At 39.9% G+C, this 25,985-nt stretch overlaps 3 protein-coding genes across 5 annotated transcripts in view; 2 read left to right on the plus strand and 1 right to left on the minus strand.

Annotated features, from left to right (window-relative positions):
* The first annotated feature begins 728 nt into the window (after nucleotides 1-728).
* Nucleotides 729-7,627, plus strand: LOC111588196 (hepatic sodium/bile acid cotransporter-like). Its single transcript, XM_023298418.3, has 6 exons — nucleotides 729-968; nucleotides 4,077-4,513; nucleotides 4,629-4,833; nucleotides 5,281-5,459; nucleotides 6,918-7,117; nucleotides 7,264-7,627. Exons 2-6 carry the CDS (start codon nucleotides 4,125-4,127, stop codon nucleotides 7,284-7,286), a joined length of 996 nt encoding a protein of 331 aa, XP_023154186.2. The 5' UTR covers nucleotides 729-968; nucleotides 4,077-4,124; the 3' UTR covers nucleotides 7,287-7,627.
* Nucleotides 7,628-7,755: 128 nt separating this feature from the next.
* LOC111588179 (sushi domain-containing protein 4-like) lies at nucleotides 7,756-18,824 on the minus strand. Its single transcript, XM_023298396.3, has 11 exons — nucleotides 18,668-18,824; nucleotides 17,259-17,400; nucleotides 15,743-15,934; nucleotides 15,303-15,494; nucleotides 14,757-14,948; nucleotides 10,958-11,158; nucleotides 10,519-10,710; nucleotides 9,906-10,100; nucleotides 9,699-9,831; nucleotides 9,179-9,573; nucleotides 7,756-9,092 (listed from the first exon to the last, which is right to left on the minus strand). The coding sequence occupies exons 2-11, from the start codon at nucleotides 17,374-17,376 to the stop codon at nucleotides 9,067-9,069; spliced, it is 1,836 nt and encodes a 611-aa protein (XP_023154164.1). The 5' UTR covers nucleotides 17,377-17,400; nucleotides 18,668-18,824; the 3' UTR covers nucleotides 7,756-9,066.
* An 83-nt stretch (nucleotides 18,825-18,907) lies between these two features.
* fsip1 (fibrous sheath interacting protein 1) overlaps nucleotides 18,908-25,985 on the plus strand; it is a 51,225-nt gene continuing 44,147 nt past the window's right edge. For 2 of the 3 annotated variants that reach the window (XM_023298397.3, XM_055005895.1), the window contains exons 1-7: nucleotides 18,908-19,203; nucleotides 19,280-19,346; nucleotides 19,425-19,594; nucleotides 21,624-21,705; nucleotides 21,819-21,908; nucleotides 22,554-22,693; nucleotides 22,917-23,036. In XM_023298397.3, the coding sequence (XP_023154165.2) occupies nucleotides 19,042-19,203; nucleotides 19,280-19,346; nucleotides 19,425-19,594; nucleotides 21,624-21,705; nucleotides 21,819-21,908; nucleotides 22,554-22,693; nucleotides 22,917-23,036 (831 nt within the window). In that variant the 5' untranslated portion in view covers nucleotides 18,908-19,041. The remainder of the gene's footprint in view (nucleotides 19,204-19,279; nucleotides 19,347-19,424; nucleotides 19,595-21,623; nucleotides 21,706-21,818; nucleotides 21,909-22,553; nucleotides 22,694-22,916; nucleotides 23,037-25,985) is intronic. The other variant, XM_055005894.1, reaches the window with a different exon arrangement.

A 25,985-nucleotide genomic window follows, 5' to 3' on the forward strand; every position in this document is an offset into this window, starting at 1 on the left:
ACTGAATTAAATCACTGCCAAAATGTAATCAGATGGTCCTTGTGCAATTTCTGACCTTCCCTGAAAATTTCATCTAAATCTGTTATTCCGTTTTTGAATAATGTTGCAAACAGACAGACGGACGGATTCACAGATTCACAGAAGGACAAATGTATACTGATCGTCATAGAACTCTGGCACACTCCTTGGCGGAGTAATAATAATAGGTTTAACACTTGTTTATCATCTGTGTGTGTGAAAGAAGCAAGTTAACATAACTGAGGCTATTGGATCTGTAAAGGACTCTGCTGAGTGGCTGCATGTGAAGTGCAGCCATAAAATGGAAATTTTAAGAAGCAGTCGCTTTAATTTCAACCTAATCTCCAGCGTACTTTAGAGATTAGGGCAACAACATTTCAGTCTTGTGCTACATAGTTGGTCCCTTGTGTTTACGAAAGCACCCCAGTTTCACAATTAAAAAGGCCCCCTTTTGAGCAGGCTGATAACTCTGCCAAGCAAACTTACCCTCTGCCCGATTGCATAATATTAATTAACAGCTTGTGAGGCTAAATAATTAAAGTGCCTCTTTAGGTATACAAAAACAATTACATTCTTTCCACATTATCAAGCCAACCGATGCCAGGCTTTCCCACGGTTTCCTGATTAAAAGAATTGGGGGGAAATAGCTCCCTGTCGGTAGTGGGGAACTTCCAGTAACAGCATTAAAAACCTGGATTCTCTGGAAGTCTGTGCACTACAGGATGATGAAAACAGTTGCACAATCCACCGAATGATGTGTGATTGGTTGCTTTCTTTTTGGGGGGCAGATTGTAATGCTTATACCTAGCTTGTTCTGATTAGGCCATGTGACAGAAAGGGGAGGACAAGCGTGTTGAAACACAGAGAAAAGGAGTTCGACAGAAGAATGCGAGGAGACAAGAGTGTGGGTGAGCACTGTTTGAAGCTGGAGCCACTGGCCTGACACTGAGGTAAGAGAGCGTCTTTATGAAGTAGCCAACCAGTACAGTATCTGTGAATTCAAAGGGGAAGACTGACACTACTGTATATGAAATACAGCTGTGGATAAACTGTGGATAAAGTTGTGCTAAACCAAAGCATTTGTCATGTAGAGCGGCAGTGTGGTTCTTTTGTGTGCAGTTGTTAGTTTAGGCATGAATGGATAAGTTGATGAGGCTACACAAATGGTAAATCTAATTGGTTTTGTCTCTTCTGCAGATTTACCAGTTGCAATAAAATACAAAATCCGTCACATTACCTCTAAAGAGGAGCATTTTATTTTTCAAAGAGAAACCCGTTTTTATAAGTTTGGAGCATTTGAAGCAGACATTTTATAGGCTTCAGTATCAGTTTGGAACAAAGAGTCTTTATTAGCTTGACTATTAACTTGACCTTCTTGAGGCAAATACAGTACTAATTTACAACTTAATAACTTGTTAACAGCTGTAAAGCATTTTTACCATGTGTGCTTGGGGTTTTCAGGTTGGAAAAATGTTTTCTGTGGCATAGAGTGTTTTTCCTTTTTCTATTGAAGTACTGCTCTAAGTCACTTAGAAAAAAATCTTTCTTTTGAAGATCAGCTGTGTTGAAGGCATTTACAAGTACTGCTTGGAACAGCAGTTCATGTTCAGTGAGAGAAATTCCAAAAAGTTCAGTTACATTGTTAAAAAATCTGATTATTTCTACTCCTTTACTGTATTATGTATGCGTACAAATTGTGTACACATTGTGTGTTGTTGTATAGTTACATGGCTTCCAGACTAGCTGTGATATTTAGTCATGATGTCACACATGATGTTCTTCTGTTGACAAACTGAACAACATGCATGCAACATGTTGTTCAGTTGCTGAACTTTAATCCATCAGTGTTAACACTCACTGACAGAATGATACGCTTTGCTAACTCACTAAAAATAGATAGCAATCCAGAAAAGGTTGGGTTTAGAGTAAAGGCAGCCTCGTAATGGAACTGTAAAATGTGACATCATAAAATCCTCCATGCAAAATAGATAACAGTGGCTCGAAATGGTGACATTTCTTTAAATGAATAGCAGGTTATTCAGGAACATATTGGGAAAAACAGCAAAGGAAGCAGAACATGTCTGTTTTCTTTCAAAGATCCAAAGATAATAAATCACATGGTGGTTCCTCTTACCAAAAATTATGCTCCCAGTCCAAGTTGCTATTGAGGTAAAACGAGTAAGAATTTCTTTCAGAGTAAAGCCGGAAGCCTAAATACAGCTTTACATTTTATCCAACTCCTAAACTCCAGATAATATGTTTGCTTTACAATCCATTAAATAGTAAATAAACTTGATTTAATATTTAGGGTTGTTTTTCCACTACTGTTCAAGGAATTGAATCCTTTGTTCTAGATTGTCACAACTTCTACTCACTGTGGACATAGTAAAATAATGGCTTGTTTTTGTCCCTGGAGAGGACATGACATGAATACCAAGTGTTTCTTGTGAACATGTCTCCAAGTTTCTTTTGTTGGCTGAACTTTCTGCACAGTAACAGTGGAAATCCAAAAGCCAAAAATAAAGTTATCCAAACAAAAATACTGTCTGTGTAGTTAAAGCCAGATCTAGCTGGTCCTCTGTGCTGCAGACCTCGATTGTAGATGAAATAAAGTTAGAAACACATGTTCTTTCATTGGCACTGTAGCTTATTTTACATTAATCCCACAAACGCAGTTCTGTTACTCTAAGTACTTACTAGTGGACCAAGTCAGCAGCTGAAACTAGTCTGCAAAAGATGCAGGGTTTACACCTTTTTAAGTGATATTTGCAAATAGCGACATTTTCCAGATGTCTTGGGTAATTACTTAATAATAATAGATCATAATGTTCTTCAAAAACCCCTTTCTGACCGCCATGCAAAACTATAGCTCAGGAACACAAGGGGACACTGTGGTCATATTGAACTTTGGATGTAAAGCTGCAACTTGACTGGCTGGCAGAGGCCTATAACTGCATGGTGGTATTTCCTGTTGTTGTTTGTTTTGTTTTTTATTGGTGTTGTCTACGTTAACGCTTTCATATGGTGGTTCTGTAAATGCTAGAAGGTGCATCATGAGTGAAATAAGCAGTTACAGCCATGGTTGAATATTTCCACCTTAGAACTGCAGTTTACTAATGTCAGTCTCAAAAACACTTGGATTGTTTTACACTGTTTGAGCAGAGTCATAGGTGAGCTGGTGTGCTTGAGCTACAGCAAGTGGCAAAGGGGTGAAAGGGAGAGGGACTCCCAAGACCTGCACATTCTGACAGAAGTAACAGTGTTACATGTAAGCCAGAATAAGGGATTATTTTCATAGAAAACAAACTTTTAACCCTTGTGCTGTCCTGTAGGTCAAAACTGACCTGTTGCAAAGTTTGAAAATGTGGAAAAAAATAGATTTTCACAGTGAAACTTCTGATGTCCACATTTCCAACATTTTTGGGAAATTTTTGAACATTTTTTGGCGGAAACAAAATAAATGTTTCTTAAGAACATTCACAAAAAAATTAACCAAAATCCAGCAAATTTCGCTGGATCTTGATTGATTTTTATGTGAATGTTCTTAAAGAAAATATCAGAAGTTTTACTGATACATATGTAGTCACTTTAGATATTTTTAGGATTTTTTGGGGGGATTTTTACTCATTTTTTGAAAAATATTCACAAGAATTTTCTTGCCAAATTTCTTTTTTTTAAAATATACTTTTAAGCGAAACTTTTAAGGAATTATTTAAAATTTTCTTCCTGAAGGTTTTGCAAATTTTCAGAAAATTGGGCAATTTTTTTGCTGAATTTTTGGATATTTTTTTCAGACAAGGAAACAATATTTTTTGATGCCCGTAAATGAAGACAACAGGATGTATGTGTTATGTATGTAGAATTCTGTGTATATAATTTGGGTACAAAGAGATGAGCTTTTACGGTTTGAATCAATGATCAGTGAGGGACTTTAATGTGTGCAAATGTAAAGTCATCAAAAACACAAATGCAACTAATCAAATCTTCACCAGATTCAACTGTTGCCTGCAAGTAGCAAAAATCTAACATCCATGTTTTCTGTTTGCTTTGCGTGACAGGTGGAAGCGGCAGCAGAGCAAAAGCACAGCATTGGGATCAGCGCCAACATGAACGTGACTGAAGTCTACACAGGAATGTCCAACATGTATAATGCAGGAAATGTGTCTGGCAATGGAACCATGATGATGCCGGACTTCTCCTCACCCATTAACCAAGTCCTTAATGTTTTAATCATTGTCATCCTCTTCATCACTATGATATCCCTCGGCTGCATGATGGAGATCTCCAAAATTCAGGCTCATCTTTTAAAGCCAAAAGGAGTATCCATTGCCTTGCTGGCCCAGTTCTGCATCATGCCCCTCAGTGCTTTCTGTCTGACCAAGACCCTGTCCATGAATCCCACTAAAGCTGTGACTGTGCTCATTTGTGGCTGCTGTCCAGGAGGAACCCTGTCAAACATGTTTTCATTGCTCTTAAAGGGTGACATGAACCTCAGGTAAACCCTCATTGATGCATCTGTGTCATACCACAGACTGTCAGTAAATACGAATAAAGTGCATTGTTTTACATCAGTCTAATAAAGTTTCTTCTTGTCTTTGATACTCTCCCAGCATCATAATGACCACTTGCTCCAGCATCGCTGCCCTGGGTCTGATGCCTTTGCTGCTCTATATCTTCTCCCAAGGCATCTACGGTCTGGAAAAGGCTGTACCATATGTCGGCATCATTACTGCTCTCGTGTTCACCCTGGTGCCCTGTGCTATTGGCATTCTGATTAATCACTACAAACCAAACTACACATCAGTAGTCATAAAGGTGAGATTACTGGAATGAAACAGTCATCAGAAGAACAGAAAATCTGATACAAGCTTTGACTTGTTATAGAAGGAAAAGTATGTGTTGCAGATGTTATGAAGACTAGCAGAACTCTGAATATGAAGCAGCTACATGGTGACTCGTCATCTGTAATTTTATTGTGTGCTTTCATGCTGTGACATTTCGATATGTCTTTTGTGGAATTTGTCAACAAGTTGCATTTACAAAAAGTGTTCATCACATAGTGTGGGTGTAATTTGTGCTTCAAATAAACAGGAAAGTTTGAGCCACAGGAAATGATTAGTGTTTCACTGTGAATTTAAACCAGACCTTTCAGATGCTGTATGATGCATTTGGAAACAAGGACGAAGGGAGGATTTTTGCTGCTGTGGCTATACTTACAGGAAATAAATTGACTAATGTAACATGGTTTTGTTTTCTTGACAGGGTGGTCTCAGCATCTGGGCAGCCTCCACCATCGTAGTTGCTATCCTGTCCGGCTTTTTTGTCAAAGATGTAATATGGATGATCTTTGAGCCAGATATGATCTTTGTGGCTGCTGTGATGCCAATGATCGGTTACATGCTGGGATATGTCATGTCTGTCCTCTGCAGACTCAGTCCACAGTAAGAGAACACACAAGTCCACAACAAGCAGGTCTACAGCCATACAACATACTACATGTATACAGAGTGCCACAGCGCTATACTCTCTTTCTCAAACTGTTGTGTTTCTGCACTACAATCAATGTCCTTTGATGCTTTGTGCAACTGGAAATGATGGATTGCAAACATGACCAAATAAACTTCAAACTGAAACTAAATCTGGAACGAAATTTCACAGAGAAGCACAAATATTATTGATCACCAAGGCCTACAATTGTTTAAACTTTGCAGCTGTAAGTGAGTTTTCTTTTTGAGATAATTATTTACATTTGACATTTTTGGATCAGTCTCCAGTGTGAATGCAATACATAGTCAAAACCAGCTTACAATGAAAAAAGAGACCAACTGAAATGAGTTGCTGCCTTTGGCAACACACAATTGAACTAGATTTATTCAGATTGAGTCAACAAGTGCTATTAATGGCACTGGTTTAAGTTAGATTAACTTCATTCATTTGATTCCTCTTAAATAAACAGTTTGCACAGTTGCAACTTTATTTCAAGAAAAATAAACTTGGAGTTTCCAGTTTTTTCAACTTAAGTATTTGTTTTACCTAAATGAAAAACGTAAAACATGTTTTTTTTTTCTCTCTTATACTTCTTTTGCTCTGTAATCCAATGCTAAAGGATTAGGAAGCCTAATGTTTTGCACTTTGTAATTTCAAATTGACAGAATCCATAAAAGTAGACTTCATCTAAGAAAGAAAAAGTATTTGACTTCCACTGCAGCTCAAGGACACTATTTACAGTGTAGATTTTGTATTGTGTTGAATTGGGACAGAGATAACCCATTTCTCACAGTAGTATTGAAATGTAAATAAATACACCAACTGAAATAGTACAAGGGTAAATTTAAAATAGTGTACTTGACTTCATTGTTCCAGATGAACTCTACTTTATGAAATTACAGAGGGATATATTGTACTTATATTGTACAAAAGGCTGATATTTGTAGATTTAAAGTGTTGCAATGTTATGAGTTTATGAAATATGAAGCACTGTCAAAGATTTAACTACCCAGCAGTATAAAAAAAATGTCAAAATTAGCTTTGCAACTTCATATGTAAGTGCAGTTAAAAAATCTTAAGATTTTTTTTTTTTTGCATTATGAGCATTTGAAGTTTTGTACATTTTAGTTGCTATACAGTGAAGGAAGTGCACATTTCAATGCAATGCAGTTTTTAAAGTTGCAGTAAAGCTACTTTTTCTCGTGTAAATTATCTAAATACTATGTCATTGTAATATTTCAGCCAAGACTTTCAATAATTTGTTAATATGCATATGAATGACAAGTTCAGTCAGACACCACAGGGGACTCGGCAAACCATCTTGCTAATGTCAGGATACATAGTAAAAAAATGTCTACGTCACCTTTAAATGGTGCAATAAACTAATAAAAACTTATTTCACCTCTTTACAGATGCTGCAGAACCATCTCCATGGAGACGGGGTGTCAAAACATCCAGCTGTGTTCTGCCATCTTAAAGGTGGCCTTCCCTCCGCAGGTCATTGGACCCCTGTTTCTCTTCCCCCTGTTGTACATCACATTCCAGTGCCTTGAGGCCATGTTCCTGGCACTGTGCTTCAGATGTTACCAAACTTTCAAACCACATGCTGAGCGTAAGTGTCACAGCTGCCTGCTTGTTTTCATAGAGCGGTGCTGGGAAGAGCGGTCGGACATGCGCATGCACTCGCTGCACACGGTTGTAGCTTTTGAATCCAGATCAAACAAAGCAAGAGTCTAATATCAGCCTTCTTTTAAACAGATACGTTGGTTAAGCAGCCATGACAGCATCACAGATGACAACACAGCGCTAGAGAGGGATACAAAGAAGAACCTGGGAGTGCATCCATTCAGGGCCCTCACTGTCATCTGCATTTTCAACACTCAGCCCTTTGACAGGGACTGAAAGATCGCCGAAGTTTTTTGTAATCACCAATTGTTTATTTAATCAAGCCTGTACAATGTAAATTACTATTGGAGTATGTTGACATAGGACAGTAATTATTAAAATAATGACATTTTGTATTTATATTGTATTTGCATACAAAAGTTCTGATGTAAGTAATGTTGTTGCAGATGTTACGTTGGCTATTTTTTTTTTAATTTCATAAACTCAAAATCACAAATTATTGACGTCATTTGCCTTTTTAACACTGGAGAACTGTGTGTTAGTAAAATCTGTCATAAGAGGAAGTTCAACCTTGGATGTGTCAAAGATACGAAAACACTATTTTAAAAAAAAGGATACAGGCCATGTGTTTCAACACCTCAAATAATATTTAATCAAAAACGATCATGATATATACAGAGCAAACATAACTTAAAACAGTTTTTTTTTTACATATATTAAAATCCCATCTTTACCAAAAACAAACAAAAAAAATCCATTCCTCAGTCCAAAAGTAAACTCCATGGACAGTCAAACAAAGTGAACACTGACATTACACTAATCTGTACACTAACTCTTTTTTAGTGTTGGATCTTCCCAACCACTTTGACAGTGTCACATATAACGTGCCTGCAGTAGAATTAAAAGTGAAGCGGCAAAGTGAAAAGACCTACTTTTTAAAGTTTCCATGAGCTGTGGAAGCATCAAAAAAAAAAAGCCATGGCTGATCAACAGCATTCTGGGCACAAATAAATTAAGTACACATTTGAATTTCCCGTTTAGACGTAAAACAGGAATTCCAAAGCAGCCTGAATAAATTAAGAAGATAATATTTTCCGGTGTACAAGTGACGTGTCTGACAAAGCCACATAATATCACTAAGCGGTGGAGGCATTTAACTGACATTCATTTTTAAAATTCCTTATTTCATATATTATAGATACCTGTGCATAGAAGTGGAAAGCTAAGGCCATTGGGGAAAAGGGTATGAGTATGACAAAGAAAATCTATTTGAATATGAAGCGGTTCGGAGGGATGAAATATGTTGAATGCAGGCCCTCAACTCAGCAGAGTGAACTCTTGGACGGACAAGCAGCCTTATACTGTACAGTGACACGTGGAATGATGTGAGTCATGATTAAGTATTCATTTAGAATCACAAAAACTCTTCAAGACAATGTCGTGAGCATACACAAACTGGACGACAACCTAGTAACCTGGCCTTCATGCATCTTTGCCAATGTTTTAATAAATGGCAGGATGTTTGGTCTAAGAAAAACAACCGTAAACAAGACACAGATGACATTATCAGCTCCCAAAATGAGTTTGCAGCTTTGCTCATTCAACTGAAACCCATCAGTCATTTTTTTCAACAGCCTTTAAGACACCTTCCTCCAGAGGTGGCCGTTCCTCTCTGTTTTATTTAACAGATGTGAGACATAAAAACATAGTGTGGGAATTACCATAAAAATGTAAGCATGTATGTACATGTGAAGCCTTTGTTTGCTCTCCTTTGGGATGGTCAGATGAAATATTGTGAGTGACCCACAGCTTCACTCAGAGCCTCTGTGGTTGGGCCAATCTGTGTTGACAGCTGTGTTAACAAACTCCTGCTCACCAGTACAGGTCAGTAGCAAAGCTAGTTGTCTCATGTAAGTCCAAAGGCTGCAGCATGTTTCAGGCCTCCTTCAGTAATGGCATATCTGTGGACAACACATAAAAGCCTGCATTACTATGCTGTCAGGGTTTTAAATACAGTAGATAAAAATGTGTATAAAATGAGCTTTACCATCAGAGTAGTCCATCTCAGAGTCTAGAGACAGGCTGTGTTGGTCGCTGCCTGCAGACGGCCTTCTTTGTAAAGACGAGGTGCCTCCTGCAGCACCTGCATGATCCAGAACCCAGGTAGAGGATGATGGTGATGAGGAAGATGAGGATGGTGGTACAGGGTGGACCACAGCCATCTCTGACTGCTGCTGTTTGAGGGATGGAGGCCCAGAGGGGCCAGCCTCTGGCGTTGCGGCATGTTGACCCTCAGACAGCACGATCTGGACTCGAGACTCAGAGCTGAGAGCTGAGGCTGAGGCTCCACCACCGCTCACAGCTTCCTCATACGAAGGCAGAGTCACCTGGACTCCCTCCACCATGATCGACACAGGCTGGCCCGACACAAACTGATCACGTCTACGTGGATGACGAGAGAATAATCTGTCAGCTTATTTCTTCTGTGACTAGTCCATATAACCATAGGCTCTGGTTTCAATTAGAAGATGTTGACAGTGAACAATTGATTTTGAGCGCAGACTCACCGATGGAGAGACTTGAGTTTTGGCTGCAGAAGAACAAACAGCACCACAAGGAGCAGGATGAAAGCCACTGAGCTCGCTGTGGACGCCACTATAGACAAGGCTGGCATCCCGATTGGCAAAGTTGGGTTGCGGTCTGTGAAACAGACAAACAGTTAACTTTGAAGTTACACCGAATAGTTCAAATGCACCATCTAATCTAATCTTTACCTTGCTCCATGACGCAGCTCAGCTTCATCTGGCTGTCCCATTCCCCATACTGACAGGTAAGGTATTTATAATCTCCCTTCAGAATATAACCTTCATCACAGAAATATTCAATCACAGTGCCATGAGAAAGTCTTCGACATGGAGAGGGATGGCAGGTGTAGCCTCCATTCTCTGGCTGATATGGAGGCTGGCATACTTTCAAAGAGAATAAAAAAAACACAAAAACATATATTAGATGAAGCAAATCAGTGATAGCAACAGGAAAAAAAAGCAAAACAAAGATAAAGCTGCAATAATTGCTTCTGAAGCAAAAATCACAATTAAAAGTCAGTGGTCTCTAGTATACACTTTCATCGTCATGTTATGTGAATTACAAAGCAAGCTTCTTAAAAATATCAACAATATTTTTTCCATCAGAGTTACTAGAAGTTGTTTTAAGACACAAAACGTGCCTCTGGCCTCCGAGGGCCTTGCTTTGTGTGTTCTGAGCACCAATATGTCTCTGACAGCATGCAGGTTCCAGCACATATACTGGTAAAAGGTGTCAGGAAGGTCCTTTTTGCCTAAAGGCAGAACCAGAATTACAGTCAGAACAATGAGGAGTCTGCCTTACTGTCACTGCGTATACAGCGAGGAGGTTCAGAGGACCAGTGTCCCAGTGTGGTGCAGGTCAGGGTGCTGGGTCCATCCAGCAGGTAACCAGGGTCGCAGCTGTATTGCAGAACTGTGCTCACTGGGAACAGGCTCTTGTTAGTGTCTGTCAGATTAGTTGAGCCATGCTGCACCATAGAGGGTCTTACACAACCTTGACAGAAGAGAGACAACAGCTGAAAGTACAGTTCATTGCCGTAATTCACTTTTTCTATCAAAAATAGGCTTTTTTTATACAGGATTATTGACGTGTTATTAAGAAAAAAACGCTCCACAGAGTTAAGCAGGAATTTTAATAGTTAAACTAAGTGGGAACACATTATACGATAAGAGTTTGGCTTGTGAGACAGTCTGTAGAAACTTCTTAAAATACTGAAAGTAACAGTTCAGATCTAATCTACCTTTGCCTTGCTCCATGACACAGCTGACTGGCATGGGGTTGTCCCATTTCCCATACTGACAGGTAAGGTATTTATAGTCTCCCTTCAGAATGTAACCGTCGTCACAGAAATACTGAATCACAATGCCGTGAGAAAGTCTTCTGCATGGGGAGGGATGGCAGGTGTAGCCTCCATTTTCTGGTTGATATGGAGGCTGGCATACTGTAGAGGGAGAGAAAGAAATACAGTTAATGTGTCTACACAGCAGTGCTGCACATAGTTCCCCAGAGGTGCCATTGTGACTCATCTTGATGTTGTAATCAAAACTTGCTTTGTTGCATCCATGCTATTTACGCAACGTCTTGCTGTTGTGGTATTTTATGATTGAACAAATGATGAAATTAGACAAATGGGATGTGTAAATCAACGTTAAGAGCTAACAAAGATAAGATGGGGAGGCCTAACGTGTCAACTGAAGTTATAAGTACACCAAAGCAATCCAACTGAAGCCTATGGAGCCCATATAAGGCATAAGACAGGAAGTTCATGCCCTCTCTACGTCTGGACTTGTGAGTTGAAACCTAGGGCACGCTGAGTTAAGCAGAAATAATGCCAACCTAGCAGAAATAAAAAGGAGGAGGTGGTCTAACTTTTGATACGATTACTTCATGTGTATTCTGATTGGGTGTTAAGACGATGAGTTGTGGCTTCCGGAACGTAAGAGGAGTGTTTAGGAGAAGGTATATAAAACGATGTAACACTTTGTGTAGTCAGTTAAAATCTCTAGATTTTGCTCATGTTTGTTCTTACCGCCTCTGTATTGAAAAAACATTATTCGCATCAGTCTCTGAAGACTGCTTGAAGACTCTTTCTTGAAAACTTTTTGAAGACTCCAAGTTTTGATCCAGAATTGATTTTTGACTATATGTTTATGACAAAGCTGCCTGATCATCACTGACCCTTAGCATGCAGACTGAGTCACAACATTGCTCTTACTGTATGCAGATGCTTTTCTGCTCCTTTTCTGCTCCTGCTTCGGTTTTGCTCACTGACAACTTTTATCTAACAGTTTTACGATACACCATCTGACATTTGGATTTCAGCAGCTTGACTGCTGAGTGACTGGAGTGCAGTTGTGTTGCCTCGGTGGCCTGGAGAGCCCCGTCAATTTTAATTACGCACCACAGTCCAAGTGTTTCAAATCCTGCAGAAGTTATGATGGGGCGACAAGAAACTGCTGTGCCTCAGGCAAAGCTTTTCACTCTGGAAGCTGAGACGGTACTTTATGAGATGCTCATCATGGCAACTACTGGTAAGACAGGTACAACTACCACTAAACCAATATTAACCATGTTGCTACCACTGATGTCCCAAACTGGGGTGACACTGTGTCTTTCCTAAACTTGCTAAAGTGGAGGTCAATCAGAATGATAGCACGGTCGCCTGTAAGAGACTTTGTGAGAAGCCAAAACAACACAGAATAAAAAAAAAAAAAAAACAATAGAAAGGAAAACGAGGAAATATACACTACCGTTCAAAAGTTTGGGGCCACCTAGAAATGTCCCTATTTTTGAAAGGAAATCAGTTTTTTTCAGTGACGGTAACATTAAATTAATCAGAAATCCAGTCTAGACATTGTTAATGAGGTAAATGACTATTCTAGCTGGAAAGAGCTGATTTTTAATGGAATATCTACATAGAGGTACAGAGGAACATTTCCAGCAACCATCACTCCTGTGTTCTAATGCTGCATTGAGTTAGCTAATCATGTTGAAAGGCTAATTGATGATTAGAAAACCTGTGTGCAATTATGCTAGCACAGAATAAAAATATGAGTTTTCATTGAAAACATGAAATTGTCGGGGGATGAACACAAACGTTTGAACGGCAGTGTAGCTTCGCCACCTGTATGGCTCACTTTCTGAAGTTAGGAAGGACTTGCATGATTGAGAAATGAGGAATTGAAAAGTAATCTCACTCACAAAGAGAAATGTAAAAACACCAAAGGAGTACAATGCACATAAGTTTGTAGAAGGTGTGCCAGACATGAAGGACAAAGATGTGCTGCTTGTTGGGAGACAGTGCTACCAGTGCTGTACACAGTGGTATTATCCTCATGCAGCTATCCAAGTGTCATGGTCAGTGATATAACAAGGGCCTTCTTCCAGAAAACGATGAACCACAAAAGAATTAAACAAATTAGCCTGCATGTAGCAGCTGTTGACATAGGAAAAGGAAATCAGAACTTTTAAAACTAAATTTCTCTAAACTTTTTGAGAGACTACACAAGCTAAAAATACAATCATTTATCAGTGCAGCTCTCTAAATTATTGACAGAATGGTAAATAAATTCAAATGCCTGTGACTATCATAGAATAAACTTTATTGATAACTTCAACCTGTTCTGGGAACATGACGTCTTCAAAGGAAACTAAACATCTTCAAAGGGTCCCAAACTATAATGCCCAGTGCTCCCCAGATGCACCATCCCACTCTCCTCAACCCCCCACATTAGACCACCACATCCAAATGGACCCACACCCAGACTACTGGCTTTGAAGCCCTTAAACAGCACCACAGCATCCACTATCAGTGTTCACTAGCAAACAGGACACCCTGGTCCTCTGCTGTTCCAAAACAGCAGAGGACCAGGGTGTCCTATTCGCTAGTAAACACTGGTCCTCTGTTGTTCCAGAACTGACAGTCCAACATTTAGCAAGTGTTTCAGTCTCAAAGCAAAGATCAACTATTGGGGTGATAATAAAATTCGACAAAGCAAATTCACATTTCCTGAAGGCAAAGTATTTCCAGTGCCAGCTTCAACAAACCTAAAACTAGCAGTTAGTATTATCAGATGCGTGTACTAAAAGCACTACCATGTGTACTTTAAATAAAAGTAAATCAAATTCCTGCACTTGTAAAATTATGAACATGATCAATGCCATTGCTTCTGCTCATTTCAAACTGATCAGAATTAAACATAAGGCATCATGGAATCACCTTTACCAGGTGACTATGGACCCGTTGAGTCTCTGCATCACTGTATTAAACCTTTGACTAAATGGAGATAAAACTGACGTAACTGTCTTTGAGATGAATGAAGACAGTCAACCTCTCTCTTGTCACTGAGAGAGAAAGAAATCTTGGTGTTATCCTGGACTATTATTTAAATTTACATTAACACATCAAATCAATAACTTTATTAGCTTTCTATCATTTAAAAACATTGCCATGAGGAACGATGTCAGAGCAAGACTTTGAAATAGTAACCCATGTCCATATTTCCAGTAGATCAGACTACTGCAATGGTCTCCTCATAGGTATTTCAAAACAGACAACTTCAACATATTCAGAATGCTGCTTCTTTGCTTCTGACAAAATCTAGGAAATATGACAACACTATACAAAAGTTATAAAATCCTTACACTGGTACATCTTACTACTTGTGTGTATAATCAATGTATAGCTCAGCGCCAAAATAGATCTTTTACATGCGTGTAACATACGAACCCTCTCAGACCCTGAGGATATCTGTGGCTGGCCACCTGAGCCTTCCAAGAGTTACAACCAAACATTGAGAAGCTGCCTTTTGTTAACATGCAGCACTGATCTGGAATAACCTTCCAGCTGATGTTCAACTAGCCTGAACTCTAACCACTTGTAAATCTAACATGAGAACAAAATATTTTAAGGTCCTTTTTAGATAATTGTTTAATCTATGATTCTCATGTCTGCACTTCTGCTATTTTTAGCTGTGAATTATTTTACCATTTAAATCTGTCCTATGTTGTTATGTTGGTAGAAAGAGGTTTGTCTTTACCATCACTACGTATACAGCGAGGAAGTTCAGAAGACCAGTCTCCTCGTGTGGTGCAGGTGAGGATGCTGCGTCCGGCTGGCAGGTAACCAGGATCACAGCTGTACTGCAGTACTGTGCCGACTGGGAACGTGTTACTGTTGGTGTCTGTCAGATTAGTTGAGCCATGCTGCAACATGGAGGGTCTAATGCAACCTTTAAAAGAGGACAATAACAAAAAATGCAGCTCATATCATTCACAAGATTTTGTTTATATATAAAAAATACTTTTAGAAACACCAACACAAAGTGCTTTACTGGTAAATGCCGTTTAACAGAGCGAGCAAGAGAGCAAAATGTTTTATAACAGATAAAATAGTGTGAAAATTTGTCTTGAATTCCAATGAAGACGACTCCACAGCTGAGGCTGCAGACAGTGTTCAGACTATCCTTTAATGTACTGTTTTGTCCAGAAAAATCCAACATTTTCTGGGATTATTTTGCTGAAGAGTGCATGTTTAAGACAATATATTAACCTCTTAACATGTCTGAATTTGAGGACTGACCAACCTTGGCTTACACAGCTGATATGCATGGGGCCATCCCACTGTCCATCCTGACAGGTCAGGTAATTGTAGTCTTCACTGAGAACAAAGCCCTCATTACAGAATAATTCAATCACAGTGCCATGAGAAAACATTCGACACGGGGACGGGTGGCAGGTGTAGCCTCCATTCTCGAGTTTGGAGAAGGGCAGACAAGCTGATGGGGAAAAAACACAAGACATAAAGCACCAGACCAACTGTAAACGTTGTGTATGTGTGAGGAAAACTGGCTATTTGTTTGTGAGAAACTCAGGTGAGACAGAATCCAAATTTGAAAATAACTGAAGATGTTTTCACTTATGAAAGACACGTTTGGCTAGTTGCTGACAATGAAACCAATACAACAGCAACAACTGCTCCTGACAAAACAGATCAAAAAAGAGAATGTTGGACAAAGCATCTTACCTCCACTGCGTATACAGTGAGGAGGGTCGGAGGTCCATCGTCCCAGTGTGGTGCAGGTGAGGATGTCGGGTCCATCTGGCAGGTAACCCGGGTCACAGCTGTACTGCAATACTGTACCTACAGGGAAGGATCCCCTGTTGGATTCTGTGAGGTTTACCCAGCTGTTCTGGACCATGTATGGCCTCACGCATCCTAAGAAAAGGACAACAAAGGGAAAAAAAAAATCTGTCAAACTGCTCAGTATTTCAGAAGAATTATTAAGGCTACAAATATTTGAGCCTAGATTGTCTAATACAGACACAGAATGACCTATGGTAAGTGTATATACGACACTCCATAGAGAAGACATAAATTTTTTTACATCTGACATCTTACATAACACACTATTTGAATTCTACTCGTATATGTCATTTGTCATTTACATTCCAAAAAAAACATATTAAGGAGAAAACCAAAGCCAATGTTAAATGCTGTTTTATATCAATGTTGGTTTTAATGTATATTAATTGAGCAGTGCCAAAAGCAGAATTATTATAGTCTTATTGATAGGGTGGTACCTTATTAAAGCAATATAGAAAGGGTCATGGGGTCAATAAACTGTAGCTTTTCATCTGAAGGAAATTAATATCATGGCAATTCTCCTACAAATACCATACCACTGTGTGTGAGCAGTGTGTCAGGAAAGGCCAGTGGGTTACAGTTAAATACTTTAGAGAGAATTCAGAAGATGAACACAACAAATGTTAAGGTAATTTCATGGAAAATCTGTGAAACCTTGGAAAGGGCAAAATCTGAGCCACTTAGGGGAATGACAATGCCGACAGGAATACAACACAGATACTAGTACAGCAAATCAGACACCTGCATCTCTGGTGTTTCCTTTAGTGCTGTAACCCCAGCTGTTTACAGAAAAGCTAGTTTAACTGTACAAATTAAAGCAGTGTAAGTTTTTATTGTCTATTTGGCTGCAAAACCAACATAGTCTGATTATATACTAGTCAGGGGGATGACTTGTTTTATCTATTCTGGGTGACATTTTTGACATAGCAAGATATTTTTCCTGTTTTGGACAGCTGTAAAATGTCTTACAGATTCAAATGGGTAAACAAAACTTTTATGTTTTCCACAACTATGTAGTTGAATTACATAGTTAATATGTAAAGTATACTAACGAATAACAAGTCACTGACAGGATATGGATTTTGTCATTGTGTCAGTTACTTACAGGGCTGTTATACAAGAGATACGCTATTATTGCTAAGAAATTAGCTGGGGTAATCTTCCATTTGTTAAAATCAATGTTAAAAAGGCAGCTGATTAATAAGTCTTCACTGTGCGGGAGTAAAAGCTACAAAATCCTCTCAGTGTCAAGACCCCACGACATTTACTCATTTGGTGTGTGTGCTGACAAAGCTGATTTGATGCAGTTGCCTCAGAGAAAAGAAAGGTATAATACAGGCATAACCCACAAATGTTTGTGCTGTGTTAATATGCAACTGTAAATTCCGCCTCTTACCTGACCCTTGCCCAGTGGAAACTACAGTCAGCACCACCAGCAACAAGAAGGACCATTTAGTGGCTGAGGTGTGGGCCCAAAAGGCTTTTGATACTGACTCTATCATTCCATTGCACATCTTCCCCTTCAGAGTCAACTCAACCTGGTATGATCAGAAAAATGAATAGTTAGAAAGCAGGGCTCCAGACTAACTTTTCACTGGTAGCACCATCTTGTCACAGTCAAAACACATCACTTGTTGAACATCTGCTCATCAATAGACACTACATTTACAGATGTTCTTTAAACCCCCCACACTGTAGGCTGCTGTAGCTGCTGCTGGGTGGCCGCGGCGCTCAGACAGGTGTCTGACCAAAAATGACCTAGAAAAGAGTGAAGTAGGACTTTCAAATGTCAGATATGTCCCAGATGAAACTGAGTGATTCTTTTCTACAGGCAGCAATGTAGAAATTTCTATGAGCAGAAAACATCTCTGGTTCAGTATCTTCCTGCCTCCACCTGCCCTCTACTCATCAGGTGTGTCTGTGTCGGACCTCTCTTTGTCCGCCTCCTGTTCCCTCATCTTCTTTTTAAATAATCAGCTACATATCACTTTATCTTTTTAAGCACACATCAACTAAACAGCTTGCTTTACGCACCAGGCAGGGACAGACTGACAGAGCCACTGTAGCTATAACAGTAATACAGTGACACCAATACAGCTTAATGATCATGATTCCCACGCACGAATGCGACCAGTTGAAATTTCAACTCGCATACGCTCGAAAAAAGGTCGCAAATGCGTCTCAGTCTGGAGCCCTGGAAAGGTATAAATGTGTAGTAATGAAAAGGCAATCCTCCACAGCCTCCTTATGATGACACCTGCCTGGAGCAGGTACACTGCAGCTTGGACAGCTGCCAGTGAAATGGGTGTGATTGTTGCTACAATGACAGGACTGAGAGGAAAACCGTTGTGGTAACGGTGTAAGCATTTGGTAAGACAGCGGCAAATGCAACATAAAACCAATTCCTCTCTAGTGTGTCGTTATTTGTCAGTATTAGGGGGAGCAGTGGCTTAGGAAAATTACATCCCCGTCACATAATGTATAACTCTGTTTAGAGATGGTTACTTCTCAGCAGCTACACATCCATTTTCAGGGGTTCCTTATTAGCTAGCTTACTTTGATCGCGTTACAGAACACAAGGCCCAAACAATAGATACCAACATTTACAAACCGAGCACACAATGGTGGTGATAAGTAGTTAGCATCTGTGCTATCACACATAAAACAAATGTATATGCTACAGAGCAAATCATTACAGGTTTTCATTGTTAGGCTTAACTGGGTACCAGGGTAATCAACATTAGCCTCCTTAGTTTGCTAACGCTAGCTAAACGTTGACATGTCTCGTTGCTTAACGTTACCTACCACAAAAACACGGCCTCAAAACCTCCACCGTCCCTGCGTCACACTGCAGACATTTATCGACAGTATCTGAGCTACGCCGAAGGCATTTACGATACTGCGCAAACCACAAAAATATGATTTAACGAGCCGAGCGGCACTACCCCAGCTAACCGCTAGCTAGCTCCTAGCTTGACCGCTACGCTAGCTAGCTGCATTGATTGAAGCGTCAGCTGAGCTCCCTCGATTCCGTTCGGTAGTCATAGTAACAAATGTCCATAGCTACAACATCCGGGAACGTTTGCGTCCATAGTTACCAAACATTTGGCGGAAAAAGGTCCGGCTGTGTTGACAAGTAATGACTACAAATACGTTCTTGTCGCTTTTAGTTTGAAAATATGGAAATTATCAGAGGTAGTTTAGACAACATATCCCGCCCTGCATCAAGTGAACAAACAGGTAGCCGCGTGTCTAGTGTATCATTGCCTCATAGAGACAGAATCTGTCCTACAACTCCATTTTCCCTTGTTGTTTTGTCCAGTGATGCTGCTGATATTCAGGTAAGGGAGCAACAAATTAGCACTGCAAAAACTCGTGGCTGGAAATTATATAATTTCAGATAACAATTTTCTGTAGATTCACAGCAGCTCTAAAGAATCTGCAGCATCTAGCCCCAACTCATCAGTGAGAGATCCTGGCAAAGGTAAGTGTTCAATATCAAATACTATGGAGTAGTACAATTGTCTAGTTTTCCTGTATAAAATAACTGTGTTTCTTTCAGACGAGTGTCAGGCTGTCACTACTGAGGAAGAGGATGAAGATTCCAAGCTGCAGAGAGCTATTGAAGAAATGAGACGGCTTGATGAAATACTGTATGCAAAAATCTGCAGAGAAAAAGAAATCCAATGTCAGAGGAAAGAACTTCAAGCAAAACTCTGGCAAGAGCTCCTGGTAGGCACAATCTTTGTTTCCATTCTGTTTACTAAACTGATTCAAGGTTCAAAAGTTGTTATTGGTCATGTGTTTATGGGCAGTGAAATGCAAAGCGACAGTTCCACAAGATTGCAATAGCAGCAAGACGATAAAAACATCCTTTAAAAGAAGAAAACAAATTGTTGTAAATAATGAGGAGTAAAGAGAAACTGAAGTGTAGTGTACATTGTGCCAGATGTACAGTCATCTGCGTATGTCTATGTTTTGTTTATCTATAAGAATGTGTGTGTGTGTGTGTGTGTGTGTGTGTGTGTGTGTGTGTGTGTGTGTGTGTGTGTGTGTGTGTGTGTGTGTGTGTGTGTGTGTGTGTGTGTGTGTGTGTGTGTGTGTGTGTACATCTATATTTTGGATACATATTTGCATTGTGTCAGTGTGCTGTTGCTGTTTGAGATGAGGTGCTATGATTTTGGATGATGATTTTAGACCTGAGGTCAGGGTTCACAGTTCTGACAGCATGAAGGAAGAAGCTCCTCCTGAGTCTCTCTGTGTTCACCTTGATGTTGCTCAGGTGCTGGCCAGAGTGTAGCCCCTCAAACAGTCTGCTGCTGGGGTGGTGGAGGTCTCCCATGATGCTGTTTGCCATGAACATGCTCCTCCTTGTGTAGATGTCATGGAGGATTGGGATTGGTGTGCCCAAAACCCTCTGCAAGGCCCTCTGATCATGAGTAGTGCTGTTCCTGTACCACTGGGTGATGTTCAAAGTGCCATCTTCACCATTTCAGTGTAGAAAGTCCTAAGGACCTTTAGAGAAATTCTAAATTCCCTCAGCTGTCTAAGTACTTGGTTAGCACTTTCACCTTGCAGCTAGAAGATCCCTGGTTCGTGTCCTGGCCTTCCTGGCATCTTTCTGCGTGGAGTTTGCATGTTCTCCCTGTGCATGTGTGGGTTTTCTGCAGGTACTCCGGCTTTCTCCCACAGTCCAAAAACATGATGAGGTTAATTGGTTACTCTAAATTATCCGTAGGTGTGAATGTGAGTGTGATTGTTTGTCTATATATGTAGCCCTGTTATAGACTGGTGACCTGTCGAGGGTGTCCCCTGCCTTCGCCCTAAGTCAGCCAGGACAGGGTCCAGGCCTACCACGACCCCAATGAGGATTAAGTGGTGTATAGATAATGGATGGATGGATGTTGTTAGGATGACCGTTTCGTGGTTGGATAAGAGAGGAGGCTTGAGGCAAGATCAGATGCAGGTCAACCTGGCATTTATTCACCAATGTAACAGTAAAAAAAAATACACAAACAGCAGAAGGTGGTGACTGGCATGTTGTGGCACTCCCTCTCTCTCAACTGCCAGTCTTTTATAGGCCTCTCCCTAATCAACCCATCAGGCCTACCAACATAAGGGTTAATCAAAAATAATCAAACACAGGAATTTCATAAAAATATAATGTAGATAATTTTAACTGTAACAGCGAACATTAAAACTACATATCCATTTCCTAAAAGTAACTATTAACATCCTCATCTAGCAATGTATTTATTTCATCACTCGATGAGCTTTATTCTCTCCCTCTCCTCACCTACGCTTGGTTCCTCCCAGAACCTTAAAAAGGTGTTCCAGCCCAAGGGGACTCTTTTGGCTGCAACACCTGTGGTGACAACAGAGAGGTGTGATAACATACTTTTCACTTGATACCTTCTTAAAACAGTGTCCCAGATCCACTTCAAACTGGCATGCAGTTGTAAGTTAAGTCAATTACTTAACCATTATACTAAACTATTATTTGCTTTCCTGTAGGCCTCACCAGCATTTTCACCCAGTGCTACTAGGAGAAGCCACCACACAGCACATGGCAGCACATGCCAGCCTCAAAACCACACTCAATAAACCAATGAAACAGCCACTGTCTTGTGTTTCATGTTGTGAATGTGAACTCCGTGCTAGTAATGAAGTTGACCTTCATTACAGATGTCTAAGTACTAAAATGGCTAATCCTGCGGTCACTCTTGTCACTTATGGTGTTATTATGTACATTTTTCTGCAGCAGAATAAACCCGAAGGTCACTCTGAATGTGCTCATGAAGCTTTAAACACAAAGTTGTTTTTGGCATTGGAAGCACCCACTGGTAAGCACAGGCCACAGTATACAGATCAACAACAGCATTTAATAGTTCATGTGTGCTCATTGTGAGGCATTAAACATTGTAATTATTATTATTTTTATTTTTTTCTCCTAAAGGAACAGAAAAAGAGGACAACTTTATACCTGTGTTTGAAACTCAGGTTTCAGAATGTGGACATGACAGAGACAACCAGCATTTGGAGCAAAGTAAGCTTGTGGGAATATATGTCCAACCAACAAATTTATGTTCTCTGTCTTGCTGCCTGGGTTGTGCACTTGATGGCGCCATAAGCTCAGGCAGCAGAGCTGGTATGTTTCCACTCTATTACAGGGAGTTGTAGACAGTAGTGCAGAAAATGAGTTATTACAGAAGTTTTCCAGAAGTGAATTCATAACAGTTTGCCAACTATGTGACTCTTGAACAATTTCCTGATCAGAATCTTGTGGCTTTTTATGATATTGATCCCCTAAGGAAGAATAAAAAAAACTCTTCTCCAACACACCAGCTCAGAAACAGTGAGGAATTCTCCACTTGCTATCAATGGAGAATTGAATCTCTTAAAGTTTGATTAAAACATTGCCATCTTGTTCTATCTGCTATGTTGCTTTTCAGGGTTATCATTGGTCTTATTTCCTTATGAAGTGTTCATATTTCAGCCCTTTTCAAGGTTATTTGGGCAGCTGCCTCATGTGGTTCATATGACAGAACAGGAACACATATTTGTCAAGTGACTCCACAAACCACAGAAATTCTGTGATTTTATCATATTTTGTCTGATGGTTATTATTAGAGCTTTGACTTACTTTTTCAATATTTGCCTTCAGGAATATAATGTGTACGTTGCCTGACAGGTGAAAAGAAGCCAGACAGCTTGACAGGCTCATTTGAAGTTGGCTACAAAGACAAAGCAGAAGACCAGTTTGAAAGCAGCCACTGTGGTGTTCCCAAAGGCATGAATAAACAGAAGGACTTTGTCAAAAGAAACATCGAGGTATGTCAAAGTTCACTTAGAGCCAAATGCAGTGTTGGGATGTATCGCATGACTTGGAACAAGTCTCTCAACTGTTTGTTTTTCCAGTAGGGAAAATATTTGTCTCTAGTTAAAGAAAAAAGACATATTTTAAACCTAATGGAGCATCACTGAAAAGAGTAGAAATGCTATGCAACTAATGACTTTTAATATCTTGTTTTCCAAATGTTCTCTGATGGAATAGTTAGTAAATGGTGAAGGGGGTCAAGTGTTTTTGACCCAGGCAGAGAAAGAGCGTCTGGCTGAGCTCCTCCAAGAAATAGACGAAGAGGAAGAGGACAGTGCCAGAGGCGCAGACAGCGAGGTAGGCTGACATGAAGCCCTAACAGACAACATATGCTGCAGGATGAGTCTCTCCTTTTCAAGTTCCTTAATACTTCCCCCTCATGTCTAGAGGTCTTATGGAGGGGGCCATCCCATCCAGTGCTGCTGCTACCAACATTTTGATCTTTTCTACTTACTACATTTTTATATATATTGTGTTTTTATAGTAAATAATGCCTCCTGAGTTAAGTCACAGTATTATGAATTGCTTCTCTCATGATATTATTTCTTGAAATGTGTCTAACATTTGGCCTGAATTATGCTTTTATGAAACCCATTGTTAAGCCAAACTTTGACCCTCAGAACAGCACGTAGGTTGGTCATATAGTCGTGTTTTGATGACTGCCTGGCAGCTGAGCCAGCCTCAGGCCAGAAGATTCTGACTCCTCAAAGTAGCTCAGATTATGAACCAGATGTCAGATGCCATATGAGGTTCACGTGGGATGCCGCATGTTACGGATTCATTTTTATAATCACGTTTTCTCAACAATTCCCTCTGCTGTGTTTCAGCAAAAATTCAGAAGCTGGAATCTTTCACATATTCCTACTCTCGGCTCCAGCTGCACAGTGAGACTGTGCTGACAGAGCTAAAGAGAATGAGAGCTTTTGTTTTCCTTTGAGGATTCTTAGGAGACACTGCCACCTGGAGCAGTCCGGTGTTTCACCTACACCATTCTAACTTCACATGTTTTTATTTCCACTTTTAATTTGCCTAAATAACCTCTTTGGCAGCTGTATGGCAGGTTTGAAGTCGCATGAGTTGAAGCCTGTTGGGAAGCGAGGGAAAAAAAACATGCTTACCTTTAACATGCGGTTCCATTTAGCTTGACCCCGACAGCTCTGCATCCGTAGGACAACTTGCCAGGGTTTTTTTTAATGTCTTACTGCTCTATTTATGACGTTTGCCTTGACTTTTAGAACAATACGGCAGTAATTGTGGTGGCAGATACCAAACCGAGGAGAGTGCAGATGCTCTGGGGTTCTTTACTGGCTGGAGGAAGACTTCCTGTTATTGTGAGGCGTGCTATTATGAATGGCCATAACAGAGCATGCACATGATTTATGTCACCAGGACTTTGGCAGTGATGCATCTTCACTTCTGAACATATCACCCAGTTCTTGGCAGAATCCCTTGAGACATATCAACCTCAACCAAATGCTGCTGTTTGCCTCACACACTTCTTTTTTTTGTGATGTTACTGACTCGCGTCCTAACAAGCTCCACAGTTCTGTGTAGTTGTGGTAACCTGAAGCAGTAAATCAGAAGTAGTCAGTAATCGCAGAACATTTTGGGCCTGCAGTAGAGGAGCATTGACTTTTATCCCTTACGTGTGGTGTTCGGTTGATGCCGCCTGAAATAAAGTCAGTTCTCTTTCATTTTAGGAAGAAGAAATGACTCTTCAGTTCTATTTTAAGACCCCCTGCAGTGTAAATCAAGTTTTTTTTTACCTGGTTAACATGTCCTTATGGTGTTTTTTATATTCTGGAGGACACATCATCAGCAAAATAAGCAATTGTCAATACTATGGCTGCGTATTTCCACCTTGAAATTGCAATGTGTTGGTGACAGTTTCAAAAAGGGAGGATTCAGAAAGCCAAAGTTTCATTCTTGACAAACCTAAAGAACCAATCCTGTCATCTTACAGGGCGGGGTGGGGTTCGGAAAGAGATGAGGACTCCATAGATCTGCACATTATGGAGGAAACAGTCGGACAGAGTTTCATCTAAGCCACTTGAATTCAGGAAGAGATTATTTTAATGGAAAAAGAACGACTTTTGAATATGTAACTTAAGTATGAGAGGGATATCTACCATCATCAGACAGACGATATTTATGTAGCATTCAACTGTGGAATAAATGCAAATCCAAGTGCTAAAGATAAAAAGAGTTTAAAGAGCATGAATTTAATTTCAAAACTGAAATTTAAAAATTAAAAACTATATAAAAACAGGAATAAGAAATGACAGTAAAATTATAAGTTGAAATAAAAACACGAGTACATATCGCAAATATTAAACATGTTTGATATTATGTGGGTGGTTCAAGAGGTTTAAGACTGGATCTATAGATACTACCAAATAATCTGGGCTGAACATCCAATCAGACCAACACCCAGGGCCAGATTTCTTCTCTAGTTGTTGGGAAGGGCAAAATTGGAATAAAATATAAGCCTGGCCTACGCTAGCAGAGGTACCTGGAGGATCTGGTCTTAAAACCATGTTAGACAAACAGTGAGATCATTTAGAAATGTGCAGACCAATAGAAAAAACACTGTCTGACTGTGAACTCTACAACTAGCAGGTAACCACTGTGCTGTTTCTAAAACATGTAGTATGTGCTGACCTTCTGGGCCTGCTCAGCACATGGGCAGCTGCGTTTTGTGTAGCTTGTAGCTAATCTGGCTTTATTTGGTAGACCAGAAAGCAGAGCACTTTCTTCTCTCTGACTGAGGAAGAAAAGTGGCACATATTGGTCACATTTTGTCAATTCGTATTTAACTTTCAGCAAGAAAAGTAAAAGTATTTTCTGAAATGAATAAATGCAGTGTTAGTTGAGCTTCCTCCACAGATAAGTGTTTTTTGCGCACTCATAATAAATACCAAATTATCTACCATGACTTAACCATCAGTGGGACAAATTCAGAGGAATTCTTAGTGAACTATAAAAGTAAAACTCTTCTCTAAACTTGTGCTTTATATTTTGTCTATGATTTCTGCATCCCATAGAAAGTGATGGCAGGATTAAATCATTCTACGTTTGACGTTTTTACGTTGTGTCTGTCGAAAAACTCACATTCTGTCATGCAAGGGTTGGAAAATGTGCATGTGAAAAAAAGGACATACCAAGGTCTGCCTGAAGTCTGGGTTTGAGATATTCTGCCACATCCAAGTAAATCACTGCGGTGGTTGAAACAACAGAATAGATCCA

Source organism: Amphiprion ocellaris, chromosome 20 (assembly GCF_022539595.1).
Source record: "Amphiprion ocellaris isolate individual 3 ecotype Okinawa chromosome 20, ASM2253959v1, whole genome shotgun sequence".
NCBI lineage: Eukaryota > Metazoa > Chordata > Actinopteri > Pomacentridae > Amphiprion > Amphiprion ocellaris.

Excerpts from the sequence above, each read along its gene's own strand:
- LOC111588196 (XM_023298418.3), top strand. The coding sequence starts at position 4,125 with ATGAACGTGACTGAAGTCTACACAGGAATGTCCAACATGTATAATGCA. Across the intron at positions 4,514-4,628 it reads AAGGGTGACATGAACCTCAG|CATCATAATGACCACTTGCT; the intron begins GTAAACCCTCAT and ends ATACTCTCCCAG. Across the intron at positions 4,834-5,280 it reads ACACATCAGTAGTCATAAAG|GGTGGTCTCAGCATCTGGGC; the intron begins GTGAGATTACTG and ends TTTTCTTGACAG.
- LOC111588179 (XM_023298396.3), bottom strand. The coding sequence starts at position 17,376 with ATGTGCAATGGAATGATAGAGTCAGTATCAAAAGCCTTTTGGGCCCAC. Across the intron at positions 10,101-10,518 it reads TCGCTGTATACGCAGTGACA|TATGCCAGCCTCCATATCAG; the intron begins GTAAGGCAGACT and ends TCTCTTTGAAAG. Across the intron at positions 9,832-9,905 it reads GAGCTGCGTCATGGAGCAAG|ACCGCAACCCAACTTTGCCA; the intron begins GTAAAGATTAGA and ends TCTGTTTCACAG.